This window comes from Oncorhynchus mykiss, chromosome 19 (assembly GCF_057628025.1).
Source record: "Oncorhynchus mykiss isolate SJ-2025 chromosome 19, ASM5762802v1, whole genome shotgun sequence".
In the NCBI taxonomy this organism is placed as follows: Eukaryota; Metazoa; Chordata; class Actinopteri; order Salmoniformes; family Salmonidae; genus Oncorhynchus; species Oncorhynchus mykiss.
In genome coordinates, this window is record NC_143040.1 from 62,668,193 (window position 1) to 62,694,690 (window position 26,498).

A 26,498-nucleotide genomic window follows, 5' to 3' on the forward strand; every position below is an offset into this window, starting at 1 on the left:
TGATGCTAGCTAGGCACCAAGCTAAAGCTAGCTACCCCAGAAGTTGCTGTCAAACAAATGATACTTTATTACCAACGCGGTATTGTAAACACATAGTTCGTGGCCGGTGTTTGCAGACTTTTTTGTGCTAATGTATCTTTTGTGACACGCAAAGACTTAAATGGCGTTCCATAGTACGCATGTCGTGAAGCTAATAGCAGTGACGCTATTACTGTGTAACTCTGGTAGGGCAAATCTGAAAAATAGCGCACTTGGTAGTGGGTACCGGTGCTCGACCAGTTGGTGAAAGCCAACATTACCAACGACAGAGAACGGTAGATTGTCAAAGGCAATGAATTTCATTATCTTGGCTTTAATGGATTTCGCCTTTGAGTTGTCTCGTTGAAATGTTCTTAATCTTTCAAATGACTGCTTGACTTGTTGAATGCTCGATCCACACAGCAGAAATTGTGTGGGCTAGGTTAGGAATGACGTGTTGCATGTGTAGCGCACAATTTTACGTGGTGTTATGTCATGTACCTCCTACATTTTACAGTTAACTCAGTTTTTCACAATTCCTGACATTTAATCCTATTAAAAATTCCCTGTCTTAGGTCAGTTAGGATCACCACTTTATTTTAAGAATGTGAAATGTCAGAATAATAGTAGAGAGAATTATATATTTCAGCTTTTATTTCTTTCATCACATTCCCAGTGGGTCAGAAGTTTACATGCACTCAATTAGTATTTGGTAGCATTGCCTTTACATTTTGTAACTTGGGTCAAACGTTTCAGGTAGCCATCCACAAGCTTCCCACAATAAGTTGGGTGAATTTTGGCCCATTCTTCCTGACAGAGCTGGTGTAACTGAGTCAGGTTTGTAGGCCTCCTTGCTCACACACGCACATTCAGTTCTGCCTGCAAATTAACTATAGGATTGAGGTCAGGGCTTTGTGATGGCCACTGCAATAACTTGACTTTGTGGTCCTTAACTTCTCTAGGGTAGGGGGCAGCATTGGGAATTTTGGATGAAAAGCGTGCCCAAATTAAACTGCTTGCTACTCAGCCATAAAAGCTAGAATATGCATATATTAGTAGATTTGGATAAAAAAAAACACTGAAGTTTCTAAAACGGTTTGAATGATGTCTGTGTATAACAGAACCCACTTTGCCTGTGGCAGGAAAAAAAACCTGAGAAAAAATCCAACCAGGAAGTGGGAAATCTGAGGTTTGTAGTTTTGACTCTTGCCCTATCGAATACACAGTGTATGAGGTCATGTTGCACTTCCTAAGGCTTCCACTAGATGTCATCAGTCTTTAGAACGTTGTTCGAGGCTTCTACTGTGACTGGGGCCGAATGAGAGGGGAATGAGTCAGAGGTCTGCAAGCAGCCACGAGCTGAGTCTCGCACATTCACGTGAGAGCGACCTGCATTCCATTGCATTTCTGAAGACAAAGGAATTCTCCGGTTGGAACATGATTGAAGATTTATGTTAAAAACATCCTAAAGATCGATTCTATACATCGTTTGACATGTTTCTACGGACTGTAACGGAACTTTTGGACTTTGTCTGCTCGTGCGTCATGAAGTTGGATTACTGGGCAGAACGCGCTAACAATGAGGAATTGGGACATAAATGATGGACATCATCGAACAAAAAACATTTGTGGAACTGGGATTCCTGGGAGTGCATTCTGATGAAGATCAAAGGTAAGTGAATATTTATAATGTTATTTCTGACTTTGGTTGACTCCAACATGGCGGATATCAATTTGGCGTGATTTGTCGTCTGAGCACCGTACTCAGATTATTGCATGGTTTGCTTATTCTGTAAAGTTTTTTTGAAATCTGACACAGCAGTTGCATTAAGGAGAAGAAAATCTTGAATTCTGTGAATAACACTTGTATCATTTATCAATGTTTATTATGAGTATTTCTGTAAATTGATGTGGCTCTCTGCAAAAATCACTGGATGTTTTGGAACTACTGAACATAACGCGCCAATGTAAACTCAGATTTTTGGATATAAATAAACTTTACCGAACAAAACATACATGTATTGTGTAACATGAAGTCCTATGAGTGTCATCTGATGAAGAACAAAGGTTAGTGATTAATTTGATCTATATTTCTGCTTTTTGTGAATCCTCTCTTTGGCTGGAAAAATTGCTGTTTTTCTGTGACTTGGCTCTGACCTAACAATTGTTTGCTTTGCTTTCGTCGTAAAGCCTTTTTGATATCGGACACTGTGGCTGGATTTACAACAAGTGTATCTTTAAAATGGTGTAAAATACATGTATGTTTGAGGAATTTTAATTATGGGATTTCTGTTGTTTTGAATTTGGCACCCTACAGTTTCACTGGCTGACGCTACCATCCAACGTACCCTAGAGAGGGTAAGCCATTTTGCCACAACTTTGGAAGTATGAGTTGGGGTCATTGTCCATTTGGAAAACCCATTTGCGACCAAGACTTAACTTCCTGACTGATGTCTTGAGATGTTGCCTCAATATATCCACATAACTTTCCTCCCTCATGATGCCATCTATTTTGTGAAGTGCACCAGTCCCTCCTGCAGCAAAGCACCCCCACAACATGTTGCCACCCCTGCGCTTCACGGTTGGGATGGTGTTCTTCGGCTTGCAAGCCTCCCCCTTTCTCCTCCAAACATATTGATGGTCATTATAGCCAAACAGTTATATTTTTCTTCAATCAAACCAGAGACATTTCTCCAAAAAGTACGATCTTTGTCCCCATGTGCAGTTGCAAACCGTAGTCTGGAGTTTTTATGGCGGTTTTGGAGCCGAAGCTTCTTCCTTGCTGAGCTGCCTTTCAGGTTATGTTGATATAGGACTCGTTTTACTGTGGATATAGACTTTGTAACTGTTTCCTCCAGCATCTTCACAAGGTCCTTTGCTGTTGTTCTGGGATTGATTTGCACTTTTCGCACCAAAGTACGTTCATGTCTAGGAGACAGAATGCGTCTCCTTCCAGGGCGGTATGACGGCTGCGTGGTCCCATGGCGTTTATACTTGTGTACTATTGTTTGTACAGATGAACGTGGTGGTACCTTCAGGCTTTTGGAAAGTGCTCCCAAGGATGAACCAGACTTGTGGATGTCTACAATTGTTTTTCTGAGGTTTTGGCTGATTCCTTTTGACTTTCCCATGATGTCAAGCAAAGAGGCACTGAGTATGAAGGTAGGCCTTGAGAAATACATCCACAAGTACACCTCCAATTGACTCAAATTACATCAATTAGCCGTATCAGAAGCTTCTAAAGCCATAATTTTCTGTAATTTTCGAAGCTGTTTATAGGCACAATCAACTTAGTGTATGTTAACTTCTGACCCACTGGAATTGTGATACAGTGAATAATAAGTGAAATAATCCGTCGGTATACCATTTGTTTTTAATTACTTGTGTCATGCACAAAGTAGATGTCCTAACCAACTTGCCAAAACTATAGTTTATTAAAAAGAAATTTGTGGAGTGGTTGAAAAACAAGTTTTAATGACTCCAACCTAAGTGTATGTAAACTTCCGACTTCAACTGTAGGTATGCACGGTAGCTTTGACATCAGTTTTTAACATCACCATTAAACTTGACATCGATATGTTCACCGATATATCGTGCATCCCTATGACAGCCAGACAGTTATTGTTCCCACTGTTCAAAAGTATAAATGATAGCGGATTGGTTTGAGAGATCCCCTACCAAACCATTACAGTACTTTCAGACTCTTGCAACTGAGTTTATATTCAATTTGTCAATTAGACAAAACACAATACATTTGATGTAGGCCCACTGACTGGAAGACACCTTAAGTCCTAACTAAGATATTTGTCACGGTTATTTACTTTCAATGCATCATTTTCTATGGTTCGGCAAACAAATCGTTAGTCATGTTTTGACTTTCTCTCACTCCAAAAATACTGAGGGGCGAGTCAAATGGCGGGATTAAAAAGAAAGAAGGGGATAACAGGGTTGGATGCTGCTGAATTTAAGCATCTTCGGGCTTTCACATGCTGGGAAAGTCGTGACCGTGGTCCCAGCTTGTGGAGAGGTCAAAAGTCAATGTGCCTCTCCTCTGTGAATTCAAGCAACTGGACAGCAGTCCACAATGACTGTAGGATACATTTGTTAAGTTAAATTACGACCAGTATTGTATTTCTGTAGATACATTACAAACAAAATTACAAGATCAAGGGAGTTGAGGTCTCATTGAGGTTTCAGTGTTTGACCCAGGTAGAGGAATACCATGGACTGACATGTATAGGAGTTGCTCACTCCTAGATCTAGGTATGCGATGCATGTGCTCACAACCTCCAGCCATGTAAGAATTCCTTTCACTTTGTTGACAGTTATATTGTTACATTGATCTGTGCATTCAAAGGCAGTGGTAAACACTGGATCTATATGGAAGAAACAATTGCATAGTATTCACTGCAAGTACTTCACTATCCACATAGAGGTAGAAAGCACATGACATTGTGGGTGAACAAACACTATTCTTCAGGACGTTAACATGTGCAACACGGATACGGCTCTTTCATAGAGGACATATTGACAAGATAGGGAACAGACGATTTAAGTGCACTCACCAGTGTACAGAAGACACATTGACACTGAGTGATGGTGGTCATCTGCTCCAGGGGAAACTCTCCAAGGCACAATTTGCAGGAGACCAGCGGGTCCAGTGCCAGGTCCCAGGTGGGCCGATACCTGGCTGTGGTCATCTTGCCTGGCACAGAGCTGAGAGCAAGAGAGGAGCCCTGGTTAAAAACATTTCCTGAATTTGATGCTCTTCCAGCTCTGCAACTGGTATTTTTAATGATAGGTTTACAACGCAGAATGGCTAATGTTAGTCATTTCACAGACAAAGGAAAACTGATATGAGATTCACAATGTGTGAATGAAGATAGCTCAGTAATGAGCATCTACATGATCTGTCCCCATGTCCCAGACATGCAGTTATTTGCTGTGTCATTCTGCATTGGTCAGAAAGGCAGTGTGACACCAGCTCGTTGCCTAAACGCACCTTGTCAGTAACAATCACTTCCCTTCTGGATGCTCTCAGACAGAATAAATACATCTCTAATCCTGCAGCGAGCGTCTTGTTGCCCGGAGATAAAAAGCAGTCGTATTAAAAGAACACTTTCCCTCCGCCGTCATCTCCTCTCTTCAATTTCTGAGAAAAGGGTTTATTTTGGGCCTTCTCAACTCTGATTTTGACTGCCTTTCATCCACCCTGGCTGAGATCGGAGAGGAAGAGACAGCAGTCACTTAATGTCTCTGAGTGTTTACAGGAACTGCCCCCGTGCAGGAAATGTCAACACTGTCAAACTCTCCCATCGCTGCTAGGCAACTGGGGAGAGACGAGGGAGAAAAGGAGGGGCCGGGCAGATACATAGTGCTCACTGCTCAGACAAGTGAAAGCTAACACAATAGCTTCCCTCTCAGAGACCAAAAAGTGGAAGGAGGCAGAAAGGATGAGTGGCTAGTTAACTAATGTAAAATGTAGTGTGTCTGTAAAATGTATAAGCTGGAAGTAGAAGCCTAAGCGTTGATGTCCATTAGTTTATTTCAATTAGGGGAGGGATGGTAGGGTCAGGGGAAAATAAGAAAAACATATGGGGGATTGGAAATAATGCAGACAATTACATAGATAGAACCCACAATCTGCAATATTAAAGCTGATCTACCCCCTAAAAAAAAAAAGGAGGGGCTGCTATAGGGACTGAGAATGAGTCAATGCTGTCTACACATGCTGCAGGGAGAGAACAAGTCCTGACCTGTGCTAAGGCTGCCAAGCTGACAACACACTGGTCAGTGTGAGTCGTTTATAGGAACAGTGTTGTTTGTCTGGTTGTGTCAAGGTCAACGTGCTGCATGGGGAGTCACCAAAACCACCCTGTGTCAAACAGACAGGGAGAAGTCCTGGGAATCAGATAAATTATTAATCTAGTGACAAAGCAACTGAAATGGGCACCTCCTGACTATTAAGTGATTTTGTGGACTTCAGCTCTTCAGTGGAGGCAGGCAGGTTGAGGGGACGCGAGAGAGGCAGAATGAGAGAGAGGGGGGAGAGGGAGCGAGAGGAGAGCCTCCTATCCATTAGTGTAGTACACTGGGCATGCTTTCATCAGGCCAAGCAGTGGGAGGCTAGCCAAGAGCGCTACAAGCCCGTCTACTCTACACCAATCAAACGTGCCAAGACAAGACTCACTGGCTGCCGAGTGAAAATCTGCCAGGACCAGCCATCACAGCAGCAATTGGAATCACATTAGCACTATAGATCGCCATATGATTGTTGAAATGGTATATGCATTATACGGCTGTCTTTACAACAAGAGCCTCATTGAAGATGTTGAGATTTAGTAGTACAAGGTGTAGTACAAGGTGGATAGACCGCCATAATACAGACCGTGTACACTATAAAGCTCCCTCTATGTATTGTGGATTGGTTAGGCTGGGGTAAATAAGACTCAAAGACAGATGAGAGATTCTCTAAAGGCGAGCAGGAGGAGAGGAGAGAGCAGAGTTCTCATGACAAAAGGTGGTGCAACTCAAAAGGGTGCTCTCCCGTCACTGCATTATTTACCAGGTGGTCCATTATCGCTCAGTGACACACACACAATGCATGATCTCGGCTCCCTGCTTTTAAAAATAGACCTACTCCATGTCTGGCACGACACATTACGGCAGCAATCAATATGCTGGAGGCCATAAGTCATTGTGGTTAACCACGGCTACAGACAAGGAAGTTTGCATTCTTATCTTATAGATTAACTAACAAATAAATGCCGGAGTCTGGCCGTCGGATTTGCAGTCTAAGCTCCCGACAACATACAGGGTTAGAGCCTGTCAATAATAATACAAATATATGTAAATGGTGTCAGAAAACACTGTGTGTGTGTGTGTGTGTGTGTGTGTGTGTGTGTGTGTGTGTGTGTGTGTACACATTGTGTAGTATCCTGGGGGATTTGAGAGCAGTTCTAGCATTATATTGCTATAACTGCACAGAATGTATACATCCATCTATGAATGTACAACATTGAACTTTTCCATAACACATTACGTGAGCAACCTAGATAGTGAAAGTGTACAGTAGAGAGTAGGGCTGTATAGAAAGTGGGGCAGTGGTACTTTGAGGAGATAGCCAAGTAACTATAAATGGACATATCCTGTATACTACAGGATCTCTACATAATTCATCTTCCATCAGAGGAAATGGGTAATCTTCACATGTATAGTCCATGACCCGGACTATGATACGCAGAAATATACAGCGCATTCAGAAAGTATTCACACCCCTTGACTTTTTCCACATTTTGTTTTGTTACAGCCGGAATTTTAAAAAGACTACATTGATATTTTGTGCCACTGGCCTACACACCACCTCATAATGTCAAAGAACATTTAGAACATTTGACTAATTAAAAATGAAAATCTGAAATGTCTTGAGTCAAGAAGTATTCAACCCCTTTAAGGCAAGCCTAAGTAAAAAAAAATCTGAATAAATCACATAAGTTGCATGGACTCACTGTGTGCAAAAGTGTTTAATATGTTTTTTTAATGATTAACTCATCTACTGTATGTACCCCACACATACAAATATCTGTAAGGTCCCTCAGTCAGGCAGTGAATTTCAAACAATGATTCAACCAAAGACCAGGGAGGTTTTCCAAGGCCTCACAAAGAAGGGCACCTATTGGTAGATGGGTAAAAATAAAAAAGCAGAAATTGAATATGGAGGCCACTGTGTTCTTGGGGACCTCCAATGCTGCAGACATTTGGTACCGTTCCCCCAGATCTGTGCCTCAACACAACCCTGTCGTGCAGCACTACGGACAATTCCTTTGACCTCATGGCATTGTTTTTTGCTCTGACATGGACTGTCAACTGTGGGACCTGATATAGACAGGTGTGTGCTCGCGCCTTTCCAAATCATGTCCAATCAATAGAATTTACCACCGGTGGACTCCAAGTTGTAGAAACATCAAGAATGATCAATGGAAACATGATGCACCGGAGCTCAATGTAGTGTCTCATAGCAAAGGGTCTGAATACTTATGTAAATAATGTATCAATTAATTTATATATTTGCAAACATTTCACTTTGTCATTATGGGGTATTGTGTGTAGATTGATAAGGACTTGTATTTATTTAATACATTTTAGAATAAGGCTGTAACGTAACAAAATGTGGAAAAGGGGAAGGGGTCTGAATACTTTCCGAAAGCACTGTAAGTATCGTGACAATATCATATCGAGGTCCCTGGCAATTCCCAGTCCCACTCGTCATCATAAAGGCCTAGACAAGCCTCCCTTCCCTCTCCCCGTCTGTCACTGCACCCTACCGCTCAAATGACACCATAGCCGAGCCCTGCATTAAATCGCTGTGATAAGCACTGCCATCACTCGTTAATATCAACATTCAACACCTCCTGGGCTACGGTGCAGACAGAGACTCTGGTCAAGAACGGCTCTCATTTGAACCTGGTCTAGCAGCTCTCTCTGTAATTACATAATGTCATATCAAACTTGATTACGTAAGACCTATTTATAGTCTACCGAGGCTCCTCTCGGAGCGGATGCACTCTACTAGGGATGGGCAAGGTTAAACGAATATTCGGATAGCCAAACAGGCGTTAGTGTTTGATTTTTTTTAGGCCGATTTTAACAATGAAAAAAACTTTCAATTAAATGATCCTTGTGACATTTGAAATTCTTAATTTAATAAAACCATCTTTTTAATGTAGTTTTTGTAATGTTGAGTTAGGGCTAAATGTGCACCAGTAGCTTCTAGGCGGCCTTGACATCGGTATGCTATTTCTCCCTACTTTAAATAGCAATTACAGGTGCTCATCTAACAGAGTTCCACAATACGACACAAATGCAAAAAGTCCCCAGAAAGTATTTTGTGTAACAGAATCAGTCTTATCATGGCAAAAATAGCTTTTTCTCTGGTAGCAACAGCAAAAGAAGACATCAGAATGACGCAAATACACATGGTAGAGGTTAACAGCGGACATTCTGCTATTTACTCTCAACCAATTAATTTGACAAAATGTCTATTTGAATAGTAAATAAAATGTCAAATGCCCATCTCTACATTCTGTTTTCCACACTCCAAAACACAGGTTCCCTTTTGTGAAGCGGCCAAACCACGAGTCGTCCTTGTGTGTTAGTGCAAAATGCAGGGGCTGTGATGGTGGACAGGGTTTACCTTTCTCAAAGAGACAAAAGCGCTGTCAAACAACTGATGACTTGTCCCTGGTCAATTCAACCTTTGAAAGTTTGAAAGCTTTTTTGAAGAAACAAAAATAGAAAGGGGGAAAAAAAAATGGGTCAGAGATGTGATACAATTGCTGCTGGAAGTGCTGCCTACTAAAGTGAACACTGGAGCAACGCATGTAAGATGCATCTAATCCTGTGAGGAAAGCTGTCATTCTGAGGGGAGTGTTTCATTGACTTCCACTGCGGAGGGGATGGTGAAGAGGCAACTCAACGTTGGTGTGCATTCAGTCAGAAGAGAAATGAATGGCAGTTGAAATGGTTGGAACCATGGTGAAGACCTAACCTTCAGGGAAATGGTTTCACAAATATTCCTACAGTGAAATCATAAGAAGTTTTTTTAGCTCTATGCAAATGCAAAGCTCAAGGACCGTATCAATGAAGCTCTAAGATGACCAGAGAGGCTGACTGCTGAGTCAATCAAACCACATGCTGGCCAACCAAAAGCTGCCACACTAATCTCATTGAACGTTTAGCCTCCTTAAGCTTTCACTTACTGGAAGTTCCTCAAAATGACACACAGACTGATCTTAACCTAATAGAAGTTCAAAAGTCCAAACCACAAAACAAAAGTCACAATGCTAATAGGCAAAGCTAGGTTAACCGACTAGGCTACCAGGGTAATTGAGGCTAAAAGGCTAGGCTAACAATCACAACACTATTTTGTCCACAGGGTGATTAGTCTGATCAAGGCCTCTAATGGACGTGCTTTGTGGGCCTGCCATCATCATGTTCCTCCCTCGCTGCACTCCTTGCTCTAGACAGGTAATTAAGAGAGGCTTCGGCACTCATTTGTGTCATGTCTCCTCGGCGTCCAGTGTTTCCGTCACACCGTGGCCATCTGCCAATATCCTCAGTCTCCTGAGTCACCTGGTTTTTGGCAGCGCTGCCGTTTGTCACCTTGCTGTGTAGCTCCCACTGGACATACGCTGTACGACGTATATCCCTGTTAGCAGTCAAGCCCTTCAAACAACAAGACAGACACTATTATATTTCTAACAGTTGATTTGAAGCCTGCATGTTCTTTGACATATGGCTGTGAACATTTTCAAATGACAAGTGCTTTTCCGTTATTTACAAAACTGACAATGCCATAAAAAGGAACGTGCCCAACTGCAATGTCTTGGAATCATAAAAGAACAAGATGACAGCAGCGTTGACAGATTGAAGTAGAACAACGACTTCTCTGAGAGGCAGTCAGAGTGTGATATCCTTGATGTTGCAAGCTAGACAGAACAAGTCAATGCTATTTCATTGTCTTAGCCAAGGAATGTTTTGTATGCAACGATTTAAAAACATCCTAATCCCAAATGGAGACATCCCAGCTACAACACGAAGACCTGAGAAACGTTGCTTCATTTCTAGCCTGGGCGTACTACAAAAGAAAGGATGTAATCTTGTGTTTTCCCTCAACTACAATTAACCATAATACATTTTGACAGGAACCACCTACTGTAGGCTGCAAGCCTATTCACAAAGGAAATTAATTAACAATATATTCACATATGTTTACTAACCGTGCTAAATGCTGTCCACGCTGCAGTAGTTACTCAACACGAGCAGATGAAGACGGAATATTCTCCTGATTGAGTTCATCAAATGCACCATAACCTAGAGGCCTCATTCTCATGCAGCCTGCATGTTTGGCCGTGTGCATGATAGTGTCCATTCATGTGTCTGTGCGCCAGGCTGGTCTGAGGGCCAAGGGCCACCGGCCTGGTGGACTCAGCGTGGTGTCAAACAACTCCTAATCTGTCTCTCTCTCTCTGTGAAGTCTCTCTCTCTGTGAAGGTCACCCCTGGCCCTGTGCCAAGAACACAATGATTCATGAACTTCTGGTTGCCATGGAAGTCATGCATTCACCATTTCTGGATGAGTGGGAAACCGTGACTAGGAGCAGGTGAAAAGCATGTTGCAATGTGCGACAGTAACACTGACAGTATTGTTCTAAATATTTCAGGTAAATCCAGAGTGATTACTCGATTTCTCTATCCATCTCCCCGCAACATGCACACACCAAAATATTAGCTCAAGATTCAAATATGGCACAAATGATTCAACACAACATTATGAAAGCAATAAGATAATCCAAAGAATGGAACACTGTTGCTGCTAGTGACCCCTGCAAATAATAAGTTTGTGCCAGGCCCGGCCGTTATCGAAACAAAATGCTGTGACTGAAAAGCTGCATATTACAAACGTCTGCCTCACCGGTCACAAATTTAGAATGTAGGACATTGGTTTCCATTCCACCGTCACCAACGTTTCTGTAATATAGAGCCAGTGATCTCAGGAGGCCACACTTCTTCACCGCTCTCCAGTTCTCTTCTGCCCCAGCCAACTGACCTAAATTCATAACCCAGAGGGATCCAGAGGTCCTTTATTTGGGGCACACTCTTTCTTTCCCCTCAATGAGGATCTGAAGTGACATGCCGAGTGTAGTGTAGTATAGTGAAGGGCGGGCCAGGCCTCAAACAATTGGTTCTGTCCTTACAAGGAAAGGTTCACCCACTTTGAATGATATATTGTTTTTGTTTATCTCTGAGTGATGTTCTATCAATTCTCTGAGTTATTGGCGTTCAAGCAGGCAGAAAACCAGGCTGGTATGATGTAGCACCGTGATGAAGTCGCTCTCACTACACTGGAAGATAATAGGAATACAACTTTTAGATCACAAAAACCATCATAAACAGTTTTCAATACTGGCCAAACTCATAACTCAGGAGGATGTATTCTCAAATGAGAAAATGAATAATATTTTGCAGATATTCCTACCTCGCGAAATTTGTAATTTAACCTTTTTGGGATAGGGGGCAGCATTTTCACTTTTGGATGAATAGTGTGCCCAGAGAGAACTGCTATGTCCCAGATGCTAATATATGCATATTATTATTAGTATTAGATAGAAACTTCAGTGTTTTCTAAAACTGTTTGAATGATGTCTGAGTATAACAGAACTCATATGGCAGGCGAAAACCTGAGAAAAATCCAACCAGGAAGTGGGAAATCTGAGGTTTGTAGTTTTTCAAAGCTTGGCCTACCGAATAGTGTCTATGGGGTCAAGTTGCACTTCCTACGGCTTCCACTAGATGTCAACCGTCTTTAGAAACTTGTTTCAGGTTTCTGCTATAAAGGAGGGGGAATGGGAGCTGAGTGTCATGGGTCTGGCAGTGTCTCAGGCTCGTGACGCGCGATCCCGACAGAGTTCGCTCTCTTTCCAGTGCTTTTCTTCAGACAATGAAATTCTCAGGTTGGAACCTTATTGATGATTTATGTTAAAAACATCCTAAAGATTGATTCCATACATCATTTGACTTGTTTCTACGACTTGTAACGGAACTTAGAGTTTTTGCCTGGACGAAGTGCTCGCGCCTCATGAAGACGGATTACTGGGCTGACAGTGGCTATTTGGAAATCAGTCATATATTGTCAAACTGGGATTCCTGGGAGTGCCTTCTGATTAATTTATTTTATTTTATTTTACCTTTATTTAACCAGGTAGGCAAGTTGAGAACAAGTTCTCATTTACAATTGCGACCTGGCCAAGATAAAGCAAAGCAGTTCGACAGATACAACAACACAGAGTTACACATGGAGTAAAACAAACATACAGTCAATAATAAAGTATAAACAAGTCAATATACAATGTGAGCAAATGAGGTGAGAAGGGAGGTAAAGGCAAAAAAAAAGGCCTTGGTGGCAAGGTAAATACAATATAGCAAGTAAAACACTGGAATGGTAGTTTTGCAATGGAAGAATGTGCAAAGTAGAAATAAAAATAATGGGGTGCAAAGGAGCAAAATAAATAAATTAATTAAATACAGTTGGGAAAGAGGTAGTTGATAGGGCTAAATTATATGTGGGCTATGTACAGGTGCAGTAATCTGTGAGCTGCTCTGACAGTTGGTGCTTAAAGCTAGTGAGGGAGATAAGTGTTTCCAGTTTCAGAGATTTTTGTAGTTCGTTCCAGTCATTGGCAGCAGAGAACTGGAAAGAGAGGCGGCCAAAGAAAGAATTGGTTTTGGGGGTGACAAGAGAGATATACCTGCTGGAGCGTGTGCTACAGGTGGGAGATGCTATGGTGACCAGCGAGCTGAGATAAGGGGGGACTTTACCTAGCAGGGTCTTGTAGATGACATGGAGCCAGTGGGTTTGGCGACGAGTATGAAGCGAGGGCCAGCCAACGAGAGCGTACAGGTCGCAATGGTGGGTAGTATATGGGGCTTTGGTGACAAAACGGATTGCACTGTGATAGACTGCATCCAGTTTGTTGAATGATGAAGATCATCAAAAGGTAAGTGAATATTTATAATATTTATTTCTAACTATTTCTCTGTTGACTCCAACATGGCGGATATTTCTTTGACTGGATTGGGCTGGGGACCATACTCAGATTATGCTTTTTCCGTAAAGTTTTTTTTAAATCTGAGACAGCGGTTGCATTAAGGAGAAGTCATTTTAATTCTGTGAATAACACTTGTATCTTTTATCAATGTTAATTATGAGTATTTCTGCAAAATCACCAGATGTTTTAGAATCAAAACCATAGAGAGCACATTGCATTGTGGATTTTGTAGTCGACTTAAACTGCAGATTTTCCATGCTTCTCTCAGTTATTTTAAACTATATATTTAAAAGGAATGACTGGTTTTGGGTGGATTTTTTCCTTTAATGCTGTGGAGGGACTGAACTGGATGATTAGTTAAGTGTGACAGTAAAGGTATGGCTGTACAGACAGACCACCCTCTAGATGTTAGTTGTAGCTTTGATAGAAGGGTAAACTAAGCCAAGTGTTGTGCTGTTTGGGATGGAGGCAGTCAGATTGGTTTTGTCCTAGTTACCCGGGCATGAATCCTGTCTCATGCCTATTGGGCACGTCGCCATCCCTCTGCAGAGCAGTCATGGTGCCGTTTTTCTCTATTCTCGAGACAAGGGGGAGGAGAGGAGCTGGTAATGAATGTTGCGTATCCTGAGTTGCATATAATCGATGCAGTGCGCATTCGCAAAAAAGGACTGTCGTTGCTCCAACGTGTACCTAACCATAAACAATGCCTTTCTTAAAATCAATACACAGAATCATTTATTTTTAAACCTGCATATTTAGCTAAAAGAAGGATAGCAGGCAATATTAACCAGGTGAAACTGTGTCACTTCTCTTGCGTTCATTGCACGCAGAGTCAGGGTATATGCAACAGTTTGGGCCGCCTGGCTCATTGCAAACTAATTTGCCAGATTTTTACGTAATTATGACATAACATTGAAGGTTGTGCAATGTAACAAGAATTTAGACTTAAGGATGCCACCAGTTAGATAAAATACGGAACAGTTCCGTATTTCACTGAAGGAATAAACATCTTGTTTTCGAGATGATAGTTTCCGGATTCAACCATTTAATGACATAAGGCTCGCATTTCTGTGTGTTATGTTATAATTAAGTCTAAGATTTTATAGAGCAGTCTGACTGAGCGATGGTAGGCAGCAGCAGGCTCGTAAGCATTCATTCAAACAGCACTTTCGTGCGTTTTGCCAGCAGCTCTGCTGTTTATGACTTCAAGCCTATCAACTCCCGAGATTAGGCTGGTGTAACGATGTGATGTGAAATAGCTAGCTAGCGTTTCAAAGTCACTCGCTCTGAGACTTGGAGTAGTTGTTCCCCTTGGGTAACACTGCTTCGAGGGTGGCTGTTGTCGTTGTGTTCCTGGTTCGAGCCCAGGTAGGAGTGAGGAGAGGTACGGAAGCTATACTGTTACACTGGCAATACTAAAGTGCCTATAAGAACATCCAATAGTCAAAGGTTAATGAAATACAAATGGTAGAGAGAGAAAGTCCTATAATTCCTATAATAACTACAACCTAAAACTTCTTACCTGGGAATATTGAAGACTCGTGTTAAAAGGAACCACCAGCTTTCATATGTTCTCATGTTCTGAGCAAGTAACATAAACGTTAGTTTTCTTACATAGCACATATTGCACTTTTACTTTCTTCTCCAACACTTTGGTTTTGCATTATTTAAACTAAATTTAACATGTTTCAGTATTTATTTGAGGCTAAAATGATTTTATTGATGTATTAAGTTAAAATAAGTGTTCATTCAGTATTGTTGTAATTGCCATTATTACAAATATTTTTTTCAATTATTTTTATTATTATAAAAAAATATTAATCGTCCGATTAAATCGGTATCGGCTTTTTTTGTCCTCCAATAGTCGGTATCGGACAGCCAACTTCGCCAAAAGGGGGATGATTTAACAAAAGTGCATTTGCGAAAAAAGCACAATCGTTGCACAACTGTACCTAACCATAAACACCAATGCCTTTCTTAAAATCAATACAGAGAAGAATATATTTTTAAACCTGCATATTTAGCTAAACGAAATCCAGGTTAGCAGGCAATATCAACCAGGTGAAATTGTGTCACTTCTCTTGCATTCATTGCACGCAGTCAGGGTATATGCAACAGTTTGGGCCGCCTGGCTCGTTGCGAACTATTTTGCCATAATTTTACGTAATTATGACATAACATTGAAGGTTGTACAATGTAACAGCAATATTTAGAGACTTATAAGTCTATGAGCAGTCTTACTGAGCGATGGTAGGCACCAGCAGGCTCGTAAGCATTCATTCAAACAGCACTTTAGTGCGTTTTTCCAGCAGCTCGTCGCTGTGCTTCAAGCATTGCGCTGTTCAAGCCTATCAACTCCCAAGATTAGACTGGTGTAACAGATGTGAAATGGCTAGACAGTTAGTGGGGTGCGCGCTAATAGCGTTTGAATCGTCACTCACTGAGACTTGGAGTAGTTGTTCCCCTTGCGCTGCAAGGGCCGTGGCTTTTGTGGAGCGATGGGTAACAATGCTTTGAGGGTGGCTGTTGTCGATGTGTTCCTGGTTCGAGGCCAGTTGGGGCAAGGAGAGGGACGGAAGCTATACTGTTACACTGGCAATACTAATATGCCTATAAGAACACATCCAATAGTCAAAGGTATATGAAATACAAATGGTAGAGAGAAATAGTCCTATAGATACTGTATCAACCACAACCTAAAACCTCTTACCTTGGAATATTGAAGTCTCATGTTAAAAAGGAACCACCAGCTTTCATATGTTCTCATGTTCTGAGCAAGGAACTGAAAAGTTAGCTGGCACATATTGCACTTTTACTTTCTTCTCCAACACTTTGTTTTGCATTATTTAAACCAAATTCAACTAAAAAAGTTTTTTTTTTTTTTATTTATTTTTTTAAATTGTCCGATTAATCGGTATCGGCTTTTTTTGGTCCTCCAATAAATCGGTATTGGCGTTGATTTTTTATATATATATATATATATATATATATATATATATATATATATATATATATATATATATATATATATATATATATATATATATATATATATATATATATATATATATATATTTATTTTCTATATATATATTTATTTTCTATATATATATATATAAATTTTTTTTTAAATCAGTCGACCTCTAGTGCGCACACCCTCAACTAGACGGACGTCTTACCGTCAGTAATATATATATATGTTTTACTCATCCATAATGCTACGTCAACAACAGTCAGATTGACAGTCAGATTGACAACAGTGTTGTTGCCATAGAGACATTTTGGATGCTGTACACCTACTAGTGCTGGTTTGAGAATTCCAAACAACATCACACAGCCTTAGAGAGAATTCAACCATTCAACCAACCAACCACAACCATAGACCAAACAAAGGCTTGGGTTGTTTTGATTTTGAGAAGTTATTTTTTTTTATGTAAAAAAAAAAAAAAAAATCCATAATCTTAAAACCGAGCAGTAGACGTCCCCCCCAGTCTCTTTGCACATATTGGTGTCTGAAGAAACGAGACGGAGTGTGCACTCCAATGTGCATATCCTTATTGACAGCTGCAGAGCGCAAGGGCCCAGGGTTGACTGTGCTGACAGTTGTCTCTCAATGCTCTGAGCTCTACTTTTCAAAACTGCTCAAGCCGCATCACAATCACATCTATTTGCTCTGACAGAGAATAACTTTTAAGAAAATGGGGTTTCTGTTCTTTTTATAGTAGAAACTTTACATTTCACTGTAATGCCAGGAGACTTCTATGCATTAAAAACGCTTTTCTAAAACACTTCACAATGATACATTATTACACACATACAGTACCAATCAAAAGTTGACACCTACTCATTCCAGGGTTGTTCTTTATTTGTTCTATTTGCTAAATTGTAGAATAGTGAAGACATCAAACCATGTAGCACCCAAAAATGTGATAAACAAATGAAAATATATTTTATATTCTTCAAAGTAGCCTTGATGACAGCTTCGCACTCTTGGCCTTGAATTGTAAATAAATCACTGACAATGTCACCAGCAAAGCACCCTTACAACGTCATACCTCCTCCTCCATGCTTCACGATGGGAACCACACATTCAGAGATCATCCATTCACCTACTCTGCATTTCACAAAGACACGGTGGTTGGAAGCAAAAATCTCTGATTTCCACCGGTGTAATGTCCATTGCTCGTGTTGCTTGGCCCAAGCAAATCTCTTCTTATTATTGGTGTTTTTTAGAAGTGGTTTCTTTGCAGCAATTTGACCATGAAGGCCTGATTCACTGAGTCTCCTCTGAACAGTTGATGTTGAGATGTGTCTTACTTGAACTCTGAAGCATTTATTTGGGCTGCAATCTGAGGTGCAGTTAACTATTTTATCCTCTGCAGCAGAGGTAACTCTGGGTCTTTCTTTCCTGTGGTGGTCCTCATGAGAGCCAGTTTCACCATAGCGCTTGATGGTTTTGCGACTGCACTTGAAGGAACTTTCAAAGTTCTTAAAATGTTTCAGATTGACTGACCTTCAAGTCTTAAAGTAATCGGGACTGTCATTTCTCTTTGCTTATTTGAGCTGTTCTTGCCATATTATGGACTTGGTCTTTTAGCAAAGATGGCCATCTTCTGTATACCCACCCCTACCATGTCACAACAACTGATTGGCTCAAACACATTGAGGAAAGTAATTCCACAAATTAACAAGGCACACCTGTTAATTGAGATGTATTCCAGGTGACTACGTCATGAAGCTGATTGGGAGAATGCCAAGAGTGTGCAAAGCTGTCATCAAGGCAAAGGGTGGCTACTTTGAAAAATCTCAATTATAAAATATATTTTGATTTGTTTAACACTTTTTTGGTTACTACATGATTCCATATGTTATTACATAGTTTTGATGTCTTCACTATTATTCTACAATGTCAAAAATAGTACAAATAAAGAAAAACCCTGGAATGAGTAGGTGTGTCAACTTGACTGGTACTGTATATACAGCACATTCAGAAAGTATTTAGACCCCTTCCCTACATTTCGTTACAGCCTTAATCTCAAATTTATTAAATTATTTTTTCTACACACAATACCCCATAATGACAAAGCAAAAACAGGTTTATAAATGGTTGCAATTGTATTTACATAAGTATCAGAAACTTTGCTATGAGACTCAAAATTGAGCTCAGGTGCATCCTGTTTCCATTGATCATTTTGAGAAGTTTCTACAACTTGGAGTCCACCGGTGGTAAATTAAATTGATTGCAAATTATTTGGAAAAGGCACACCTGTTTATAAAAAGGTCCCACAGTTGACAGTGCATGTCAGAGCAAAAACCAAGCCATGAGGTCGAAGGAATTGTGTGAGACAGGATTGTGTCGAGGCACAGATCTGGGAAAGGGTACCAAAATATTTCTGCAGCACTGAAGCTCCAAGAACACAGTGGCCTCCAACATTCTTAAATGGAAGACGTTTGGAACCACCAAGACTCTTCCTAGAGCTGGCCAAATGGCCAAACTGAGCAATCGGGGGAAAAGGGCCTTGGTAAGTGAGGTGACCAGGAACCCGATGGTCACTCTGACAGAGCTTCTGTGGAGATGGGAGAACCTTCCAGAAGGACAACCATCTCTGTATCCCTCCACCAATCAGGCCTTTATGGTAGAGTGGCCAGATAGAGGCCACTCCTCAGTAAAAAAAGACATGTGACCGCCCACTTGGAGTTTGCCAAAAGGCACCTCAAGGACTCTGACCATGAGAAACAAGATTCTCTGGTCTGATGAAACCAAGATTGAACTCTTTAGCCTGAATGCCAAGCATCACATCTGGAACAAATCTGGCATCATCCCTACTGTGAAGCATGTGGGGATGTTTTCAGCAGCAGGGACTGGGAGACTAATCAGGATTGAAGGAAAGATGAAAACCTGCTCCAGAGAATTCAGACAATGACCCTAAGGACAAAGACAAGACAATGCAGGAGTGGCTTCAGGACAAGTCTCAGAATGTCCTTTAGTGGCCTGGACGAACATCTCTGGAGACACCTGAAAATAGCTGTGCGGCGATGCTCCCAATTTAACCTGACAGAGCATCCTGCAGAGAAGGGGAAAAACTCTAAATACAGCAGGTGTGCCAAGATTGTAGCGTCATACCCAAGACGACAAGGCAATAATCGCTGACAAAAGGTGCTTCAACAAAGTAGTGAGTAAAGGGTTTGAATACTTATGTAAATGTGATAGTTCTTATTGTAATAAAATCATCTCTGCCTCCAGACTCAGTGTCCTCTGAGGCTGGAAAAGCCAATATGCTACGCTAGGCCACACGCTGATGCTAGAGAAAAGTGCTGGATGAGACTGGATCTACAAGAGCAAAACACATTGGATTAAGGCAATTGGATCAAGATACAAAGTCCAGAAATAGCCATACTAGGTCCAGAGTTCAGAATCTCTGTATTTGAGATGCATAGTGTATGTCAAATGTAACTTATTTTTTCTTACACCAATTTGTCATGTGGTGCTGCAGATTACTTAGCATTTTGCCAGCTAGAAATCTGCCTAAATACAACCAAATCTCTCTGGCCTAGCTTCTCAACGGGGTCCCGAGAGAGAGGCTCTCATCATGCCAAGGCTCAGAGACCAAGACAGGGACAGAACTGGTTACATCATCAACACCTGGATTCCACAGGTGCCTGCCTGCCCGGAACACTGAGCTAGCTGTTCTGGTGCAGGGCTGAAGGAAGTACCCGGGCGGGCAGGCAGGCACTATGCTATTTTATCATCGCCAGAGCGATAGAGGGGGAGACGGGGCCAGAGCAATAGAGGGGGGGAGAGACGGGGCCAGAGCGATAGAGGGGGGGAGACGGAGCCAAAGCAATAGGGGGGGAGAGAGTGTGAGAAGGAGGGGGGAGTGGGTGAGAGATCACTTACTCAGATCAGAGGACTACCCTGACTGCACATAAAGCTCTGGACAATGGTGACTTCATGGCCACTGAGGGAGGGAGGGTTACTGACAGACACTGATAGAGTCTAATCCGAAGGGCATGGCACAGGGTTATTTCCTCGAGTGTAATGCAGTTTAGTAAATTGACAAGAATTTGAAGATTTCTAACTTCTAGAACTGCAGTGACATTGAAAGCCCTCAAACAAAGGACACAGTCCCTCCATATAGACGTCTATTGTGTCATCCCGGCACAAGGGCCCGCCACTTAAGGTATTTTCTAAATCCCTGCAGCAGCACTTGAGGGATAATCAGTGTGCAGACAGACTATGGGCAGAGTCTGACTGAGCTGTCCCTTCTGCTAAACACATCCACGTGGTCTGAATAAGATCCAGCAAGGCCACACCAGGCCATCAAGTCAAGAACTACTTAGCAGTTCTGGTCAGCAACACAATAAACAACGGGAAAGTAAAAGGTCTTTCAGATAGTATGCAGCAGAGGTGCGGACTCCGAGTCATGTGATTCGGATTCGAGTCTGACTCGATTCACAAATGTGAGGACTCGAGACTCGACATTTTGTGGCAGATTCTCCATAGATTACTCACCAAGCAGACAGAGAAGCCGCAAGCAGCAGCACACATGCAAAGAAAAAAACTTGCAACGGATTGGCTAGTGAAATGCACACTCTGCCCTCTGATTGGATCAGCAAACTGTCAATCACAGGTCCGGTAAGCTGGTGCAGTATTTCCCAAAGTATTAGTTCTATCCGGAATCCTAAACCCTTACCTTAACAATTTTAAATATCACCTTCAAATGTGGTAACGTCAGTTGGGCCGTTCTTAAAGTGGAGAATAAAAGGAGTATGAAACTGAATAGGAAAAATATACTTTTTAATACATTTACTTGACTACATATGCATACCATTTGTATTTTATATATTTCTACCTTTGTCTATTTGATCTGGTTTCTAACATAGACCTAAAGTATTGCAACAAATTGTCTAAAAAACCTAATCTGTGCTTCAGATCAAAAAGTTGCATGTCTTGTTGGTGACCAGTGACCAGTTGTCTCGCAAAGGTGAGCGAGCATATCCAGAAAGCACTCATTTAATTTTCTACAGTTTTTCCTGATAAGAGTATGCCTACTTTTATATTATCCATACATACAGTTTTGCAGTCTACTACAGACTAATCTTTGCCAAAACAATAAGGTTAGGCTACCTGGCAAGTTCTTTGATCATTTACATATATTTCAGATAGCCAGTAGTCCTACTTTGGGTGGCTATATGTGACCGACCGGCTCAAAAAAACTAAATAAAATACAAATTCAGTGTTGTGTAGCAAAATAGTTTTTTTACATTGGATAAAATTAGGGACTCAGAGCTACAAAATGGTATATCAAACACTGGGAAAGTCATTTTTGCTTTGAAAGTTGATTAACTTGTAAACTCACTTGAGAAAATGGCCTTTGAATGTTTTGGTACTACTACTGGAGAGCCCTTCTACACACATTTAGTAAGATATGGATCTGTTCGCACTTCCTACGCCTTCCACTAGATGTCAAGTCAGTAGAACGTTGAATGAATCCTCTAGTGTGATCGGATGGCAGCTATTTGAGTCAGTGGTCTGGCAGAATGCCAGTTCCTGGTCAGGCGCATTTCTCATGATATCGCCATGCGTTCCATTACTCTGTAGACAAAAACGAGTGCTCCGGTTGGAACATTATTGGATATATATGATAACAACATCCTGAAGATTTATTCTCTACTTAATTTGACCAGTTTATTCGACCTGGAATATAACTTTTTGAAGTTTTCGTCCGAGTTCGCCTGGACTGCCACCAGCATTTGGACATGTGCTAGCGAAAGCAGCTAATTGGGCACTAGTAATGGACATTATCGAACAAAACAATTTATTGCGGAACTAGGATTCCTGGCACTGCATTCTGATGAAAGATCTTCAAAGGTAAGGGAATATTTATGATGTAATTTCATATTTCTGTTGACTCCAGCATGGCGGAGAAATATTGTGTACCTCTGAGCGCCGTCTCAGATTATTGCATGGTATGCTTTTTCCGTAGTTTCTAAAAAATCTGACACAGCGGTTGCATTAAGAACAAGTGTATCTTTAAATCAATCATATGTAAAACATCTTTCATCAAAGTTTATAATGAGTATTTCTGTTATATGACGTGGCTAAGTTGGAGAAGTAGAAATTGTAATAATTGAATTATTAAACTTGCACTTGGAATGTGTTATATTTAATTGGGACATTATCAACATATTTGGTGGACAAAATAATGAAAAGGTCTGTCTCGTAGCCTCAAATACAAAGATTTGTAGTTGAACAAGTCATTGCATTTTTTTAAACATTTTTAAACACTTGACTTGCTCTTAGAATGCACCACAACTTGTTCTTGACTCGAACCGTTCTACTTGGACCTTGCGACTTGGTCCCATCTCTAGTAAGCAGTGTACCATGTAGAGTAAACACCAGGAGATTACAAGGTAATTCAGATAGTAAGCTAAGTAGATAATGTATTGTATTTTCCATTGAAAGGATGGCATTCTGTATTGACAATGTTCGACATACCCATGGCCTTGTGACATAATGGTAGTCAGTGGAAACACATCTTACTTTCCTCTTTTCCCCTTGATCTCCCTATGAGGCTAGACAGCCTGGGATAACACCTCACGCAACAAGTTGGCTCACACCTGCCCAACACCCCTTTTCAGCGTCCAAGTATGAAAAAAGATTGATAAACAAGCACATTACGCTTCTCCTCTTCCCATTCCCTCAGACTAGTTCTGCCGTCCTCTCTGGTGTCGACCACAGAAGCTGACCTATACACAAGGCCTGGGTCGTGTTCATTAGGCACCAAATGAACACACCCAGCTCCATTAGAACAACTGACTTGAGAATTAACCTTTTTGAGATAGGGGGCAGCAATTACTTTTGGATGAATAGCATGCCTAGAGTGAACTGCCTCCTACTCTGTCCCAGATGCTAATATATGCATATTATTAGTATTGGATAGAAAACACTGAAGTTTCTAAAACTGTTTGAATGATGTCTGTGAGTACAACAGAACTCATATGGCAGGCGAAAACCTGAGAAAAATCTAGCCAGGAAGTGGGACATCTGAGGTTTGTAGTTTTTCAAAGCTTGGCCTACCACGCATTGAGATATGGACAAAGTTGACTTCTTAAGGCTTCCACTAGATGTCAACCGTCTTTAGAAACTTGAATGAGGATTCTACTATAAAGGAAGGGCTCATGAGACCTCTGTGTCAGTGGTCTGGAAGAGTGCCTTGGTCTCATGACGCGCACTCACGACCGAGTTACCTCTCGTTCCAGTGCTTTTCTGAAGACAAAGGAATTCTCCGGTTGGAACATTGATGTTTTATGTTAAAAACATCCTAAAGATTGATTCCATACGTCGTTTGACTTGTTTCTAAAGGACTAATGAAACTTTTCAAGTTTTTGTCTGGACGAAGTGCCTGCGCCTCATGAAGATGGATTATTGGGCTGAACCCGCTAACAGCAAGTGGCTATTTGGACATAAATTAGGGACTTTATGGAACAAAGTCATTTATTGTCGAACTGGGATTCCTGGGAGTGCCTTCTGATGACGATCATCAAAAGGTAAGTGAATATTTATGGTGTTGCTTCTAACTTTGTTGACTCCAAAATGGCTGATATTCCTCTGGCTGTTTTGGGTTCTGAGCGCCGTTCTCAGATTATGCTTTTTCCGTAAAGATGTTTTGAAATCTGACACAGCGGTTGTATTAAGGAGAAGTCTCTTTAATTCTGTTATTAACACTTGTATCTTTTACCAATGTTTATTATGAGTATTTCTGCAAAATCACCGGATGTTTTGGAATCAAAACATTACTGCACATAACGCGCCAATGTAAACAGATTTTTTGATATAAATATGCACATTATCGAACAAACCATACATGTAATGTGTAACATGATGTCCTATGAGTGTTATCTGATGAAGATCATTAAAAGGTTAGTGATTCATTTTATCTATATTTCTGCTTTTGACTCCTTTCTTTGACTGGAAAAATGTTGGTGTTTTTTCAACTTGGCTATGACCTAACAATCAAATGTGGTGCTTTCGTTGTAAAGCATTTTTGAAATTGGACACCATGGGTAGATTAAGCTGTTGAGTGTAGGGGGCAGTATTTTGATGTTTGGATGAAAAACGTACCCAAATGAAACTGCCTATTTCTCAGGCCCAGAATATGCATAGAATTGTCAGATTAGGATAGAAAACACTAAAGTTTCCAAAACTGTCAAAATATTGTCTGAGTATAACAGAACTGATATTGCAGGCGAAAACCTGAGGACAAATTCAACCCGGAAGTGCTGTTTTTCCTGAATGCTCTCTGTTCCATTGCCTGCCTATGCTCCATTTAAAGGGATATCAACCAGATTCATTTTCCTATGGCTTCCACATGGTGTGAACAGTCTTTAGACATTTCAGGCTTTTATTTTAAAAAATGAGCGAGAAAGATCACATTGCGTCATTGGATGGCTGGGTGCCAGCAGCGTTTTACATGCGTAACAGCTTGGAGCAGACATTTTCTCGATCTCTCCTATTGAAGAAGCTACAGTCCGGTTGAAATATTATCGATTATATATTGTAAAAACCTGAGGATTATAAAAAAAAAATGTTTACATGTTTCAGGAAACTTTACGGATACAATTTGGAATGTTCGTCTGCCCGGTCGTGACCGCTCGAGCCTGTGGATTTCTGAACATAACGCACCAACCAAATGGTGGTATTTTGGATATAAAAATAACCTTTATGGAACAAAAGGAACATTTATTGTGTAACTGGGAGTCTCGTGAGTGCAAACATCTGAAGATCAAAGGTAAGCGATTCATTTTATTGCTTTTCTGACTTGTGTGACCAATCTACTTGGCTGCTAGCTATTTGTAATGTTTTGTCTGCTGAGACCGATGTCCTTACATAAACGCTTGGTATACTTTCACTGAAAAGCTTTTTTTATTTTTTATCTGACACGCCAGGAGGATTAACAACAAGCTAAGCTGTGTTTTGCTATATTGCACTTGTGATTTCATGAAAATTAAATATTTTTAGTAATTATATTTGAATTTGGTGCTCTGCAATTCAGTGGATGTTGACAAATGATCCCGCTAATGGGATGGGTGCATTAAGAAGTTAACAATATGTTTCTTTCATTTGCTGTATTGGACTTGTTAATGTGTGAAAGTTACATATTTCTAAAAAATATTTTTGAATTTCGCGCGCTGCCTATTCAGCGGAATGTTGTCGAGGGGTTCCGCTCAACTGCATCTGCAGCAGACGTGATAACCTGTCATGGCATTTTAGTTGAGCAGGTGTTTCAATGCCAACACAGACCGTGGGGTTAACTTGGAAAACAACTCTAGTAGAGGCCGTGAACAAGCGATTCAGTGGCATTCTCGATGAGCCTCTACGGTGCCGCAACCATGCTCGATGCTAGGTACAACGACCGCTACTTCGATGCAGACAAGAAACAGGGTTACATGAAATGTTAGACACAACTGGACAAGATGGAAAAAGACAGTGACGGTGCGCACCGAGGGAGAGAAGCAACTTGTGTCGTCAACAGGTGCAGTACTGCTGGTAGTAGCAGTATTACCAGAAGAGCTGGTACGCGGCTCTATGGACACGGGCCTTACTTAATGGACTGTTTGAAGATGTGAAGATTATTATTATTTTTTTAATCGTTTTTTCTTTACATAGTTGAATGTGCTGACAACAGAATCACACAAATTATCAATGGAAATCAAATTTCCAACCCATGGAAGTCTGGATTTGGAGTCACACTGAAAATTAAAGTGGAAAACCACACTACAGGCTGATCCAACTTTGATGTAATGTCCTTAAAACAAGTCATAATGAGGCTCAGTAGTGTGTGTGGCCTCCACGTGCCTGTATGACCTCCCT

General features: G+C 41.0%; 1 protein-coding gene across 7 annotated transcripts in view; it reads right to left on the minus strand.

The window, feature by feature from the left end:
* Positions 1 to 26,498, minus strand: part of LOC110498118 (putative E3 ubiquitin-protein ligase RNF144A-A) — a 243,109-nt gene that overhangs the window by 26,579 nt on the left and 190,032 nt on the right. For 5 of the 7 annotated variants that reach the window (XM_090211492.1, XM_021574713.3, XM_036955098.2 and 2 more), the window contains exon 2: positions 4,584 to 4,734. In XM_090211492.1, the coding sequence (XP_090067618.1) occupies positions 4,584 to 4,718 (135 nt within the window). In that variant the 5' untranslated portion in view covers positions 4,719 to 4,734. Of the gene's footprint in view, positions 1 to 4,583; positions 4,735 to 5,020; positions 5,300 to 26,498 lie in introns of those variants that run through there. The other 2 variants (XM_036955097.2, XM_090211495.1) reach the window with 2 other exon arrangements.